General features: G+C 34.7%; 1 protein-coding gene across 1 annotated transcript; it reads left to right on the forward strand.

The window, feature by feature from the left end:
• The first annotated feature begins 1,426 nt into the window (after positions 1-1,426).
• On the forward strand, positions 1,427-3,934 carry LOC131180164 (protein FAR-RED IMPAIRED RESPONSE 1-like). Its single transcript, XM_058147791.1, has 3 exons — positions 1,427-1,842; positions 1,918-3,724; positions 3,818-3,934. Exons 1-3 carry the CDS (start codon positions 1,427-1,429, stop codon positions 3,932-3,934), a joined length of 2,340 nt encoding a protein of 779 aa, XP_058003774.1.
• The last annotated feature ends 239 nt before the right edge of the window (positions 3,935-4,173 follow it).

Genomic DNA, 4,173 nt, shown 5'->3' on the forward strand with positions numbered 1-4,173 from the left:
GTTGTCAATGGGGAAAACAAATCATCATCATGACATCGATCAAATAATGAATTAGAAATTCAACCTAAAATACTTGTATATTTCAATATACAATTTCAAATTCTTTGATTCATTTGAAGTTGGCCTTGGAATCATTGTATTCCTTTATTAAAATGCGCATATACTCATTGTTAATTTAGTTAGAAATTCTTGCGTAAATCCAATATATCATGACCGAAGACTATAAGGTGAGACAAAAAGTGTTAAGACCCAGAGGCATATGAACAGCCTGATTTATCAACCAATCAGCTGAAAAATTAGCTTTTTTCTAAATACATGTTCTTGAGCTGCGCCACCAATTCTTTAAAATGGAAGAAGAGAAACAAATTTGTATTATAAATTCTTTAAAAAGCATGTTAATACTCTGTAATATGTATCTTCTATATTGTTAAAGCTTCTTAGTTTGAAATATTTCCAGCCTTTCATTGATCTTGTCAAGTACAGAAGACACACACATAGTTAAGAGAGTTATCCACCATAACTTTGTTTTTTTTGCTGAGTGTAAAATTTACTTTATCAATAGAATAAATTATTATTTAGTCCCTAAGTATTTTCATTATTTGTTATTTTGTCTTTTTATTTTGATAAGTACATTAGTATATTCTAATGGTTTAATTTTATTTACAAAATGGTCCCTCCATCTATTTTTAGTCTATTTATCTTTTAATAAGCTCAAAAAGGGTAAGCTCAAAAAGGGGGTTGTCTATTAGAGAGAAAATATTTTATTCTTAAATAGCCTGCCCCTCTCTCTCTCCTCCTCTATCTCTCTCCATTTGTCACTCTCTAGGACTAGGAGTAGGATAATATGACCCCAAAGGCAAACACCTTATAAGTTTGATCAATACACAAGCCAAGAAATAAAAAGATTCAGAGTTTCCAAGAAAAACATCTGAAATCCACATCCAATACAATCACATCTCTTTGCATAATCAATAAGCATCGTTTAATTTCTCTTCTTGGAAAATTTGTATTGATAATAATGAGATGAGTGCTACTAAATAGCTCAATTTGAGTTGACTCAAATGGTATTAATGTATATAGTTTTACTATTATACCCTTAAAAGAAAGAGAGAAAACAATTTAAAAATGGCTTCAAAGCTTGGAGCTGGTAAGATAGCTCATTTCATGGCTCATGCAAAGGAAAGCGTGCATGCAACAAGCTATTATTGCTTGCAGCCATGCACACCATTCAAGAACTGATGATTCGATGAGTGTGTCTACTGTATTAATGCATGCACATATGAGCTAACACATGCAGCAGTGATGAGCATTCCTTATTTTTGCCTTAAAATATTTTCATTCTTTGTTTTTGCCTTCCTTAAAATATTTTAGTTCTTTGTTTTTTCTTTTAAAGTTGATTCATTCTCTCAGTTTTTTCAATTTTTTTATGGCGGGGTTAAGTCAGGGAAGGTCATATCGTAGGCAATTGTTTGATGAGATATTTGATTTTAGTGAAGATGATAGTTTGTTCGCTGAAGATGTGGAGGAAGATGAATCAGCTGGTGATCAAGATATGAACGAAGGAGGCATTAGAGCAGTAGCAAACACTAATGCTATTGAAGAAGGTCCTCTAACAGGGATGTTATTTCCTTGTATCAGCACTATGTTCAACTTCTATAAAGAACATGCTAGATTGAAAGGTTTTAGTGTTTTCAAAAGATCAGCAGTTAATGTACGGGGTGGATCTCGCAAATATCAAACAATTAGTTGCAATAAAGGAAGGAAAGCAATTGGTGCGAAATCATCAAAAAGGATAAATTGTCCTGCAAAGATTAATGCAATCCTAAGAGAAAATGGAATGTGGTAGATTTCAAAAGTTATTTCAAGTCACAATCACGAATTGGAACCTTCTATGTCTAGATTGATGGTTGCTCACAGGTCACTGAATATGGATATGAAGAGGAGATTGGAGGCAAACGATATAGCTGGCATAAGACCCACAAAAAGCATTAGGTTGCTTGAAGTTCAAGCAGGTGGACCAGAAAATTTAAGCTGTTTGTCAAAGGATTGTCGAAACTTCATTGAGCGAAAGAGGAGGCTACGACTTGGTGATGGTGATGCTGAGGCTATACGTAAGTTGTTTGTGAGAATGCAACGAAACGATCCTGAGTTTTTCTATTCATTTGATCTTGATGATGATTCCAGGCTTTCAAATGTTCTATGGGTTCATCCTCGTAGTCGAGCTGCTTACGAGGAATTCAATGATGTTGTTAGTTTTGACACTACTTACCTTGTTAATCGATACAAGTTGCCATTTGCCACCATTGTTGGAGTAAATCATCATGGGCAATCTATTTTATTAGGATGCGCCTTGATCTCACATGAAGATGTAAACACTTTTAAGTGGTTGTTCATGACGTGGCTTGAAGCAATGGAAGATGTTCATCCTAATTCTATTCTTACAGATCAATGCGAGAGCATGAGGAAAGCCATTAGGGAGGTAATGCCTAATACTAGACACAGATTTTGCTTGTGGCATATATTATGCAAGGTACCTGAGAAGTTTAAGGGTGTTACTGATTATGATAGTGCATGCCTTGAGTTTAAAGCTGTAATATATGATAGCTTAACCATCGAGATGTTTGAGAGAAATTGGAATGAGTTTGTGGTGAAGCATGGGTTGGAAAGAAATGAATGGCTTTCCAAACTATATGTTGATAGGGAGTATTGGGTTCCAATTTATCTCAATCACACATTTTGGGCTGGAATGGTTTCGACTCAAAGGAGTGAGAGCATGCATGCCTATTTTGATGGGTATGTTAACTCAATGAGCACACTAAAGCAATTTGTGGAGCAGTATGAGATTGCTATGTGTGACAAGAATGAAAAGGAGTTCTATGCTGATTTCAAATCAAAAAACACAGTTGTAAATTGCATATCTGTTTTTGAATGGGAACAACAGTTTCAAAAGGCATTTACTAATTCATTATTCAAGCTCGTTCAAGAGGAGATTAAACGAATGTGGTATTGCCATGTCATTCAGCCAACTGAAGAGGGAAGGCGTGAAGCAGATAATGAGCCAGGAATTGAGAGACATAAAATTATGGAGAAATCCATAATCAACAACTGGTTTCGTAGGGAGTTTGTTTATGATGTAGAGTACAGGGAAAATGGCCAATATTTCAACTGCAATTGTAAGAAATTCGAATCAAAAGGAATATTGTGCTGCCATATCATGAGGTTGATGTCACTCAAAGACATAAAGTTCATCAATGAACGATATTTGCTTAGGCGATGGAGAAAAGATGTTAACCATGTCCATAGTAAAAAGTTTTTTCACGGAGGGTACCCACATATGACAGAGGAGTTTGAGAAATACAGGGAGATGGAGAGGTTATTTCAAGAAGCTTCCGATTTGGCTTACGATGACAATAAGATCAAATTTGTAAAACAACGGTTGGCTGAATTGAAGCGGGATTTATTGAGCTGGAATGATGGAATGATTGCTCCTACCAGTAATGCACAGGTTACTATTGACACTAACAATGTTGATGAAAATGAAGAAAATGAAAGAGTTATTCTTAATCCACATGTGACTCGTAGTCGTGGACGGCCACGAATAAACAAGCACAGATCAGTAAGGGAGATCACTCAACGAGCAAATTCTGATAGGAATAGAAACAGTGGAAGGGGCAGGCGTAGAGGTCGACCAAGAAACAATATTAACTCGAATATTGCTGAGCAGGTATATATATATATTTTTTAAATCAGTACTAATGTTATTTATTTCATTTTTTTTTAGATATTTCATGTAACTTGTGTCCTTTTACATGTAAAGGTTGGGCCGCATAATAGCCAAACACCAGGCAGTCAAACACAAGGAAATGTTGCTGATGCTGTAATTAATCCTATTGTCAGTGGAACTATACCAAGCCATCATAGTATTAGGCATTAAGGAACCCATTATACTACTAAGCATTACAATGGAACTAGTTAAGAAATTAGAATAGTATCATCAATGTAATAGCAATTTTTTTAAATTTTATTACAACTTATCTTATGAAATAGCCAAAGTTGCATTTATAACTTATCAAAATTAGTTAGCTAATTTTAGTCTGCTTCTGCTTCTTATGTAAGCAAGACGTAGCATATTATATAATTTATTATAACTCGTGTAAGATCATTTTTCTTGTT

Source organism: Hevea brasiliensis, chromosome 5 (assembly GCF_030052815.1).
Source record: "Hevea brasiliensis isolate MT/VB/25A 57/8 chromosome 5, ASM3005281v1, whole genome shotgun sequence".
Classification (NCBI taxonomy): domain Eukaryota; kingdom Viridiplantae; phylum Streptophyta; class Magnoliopsida; order Malpighiales; family Euphorbiaceae; genus Hevea; species Hevea brasiliensis.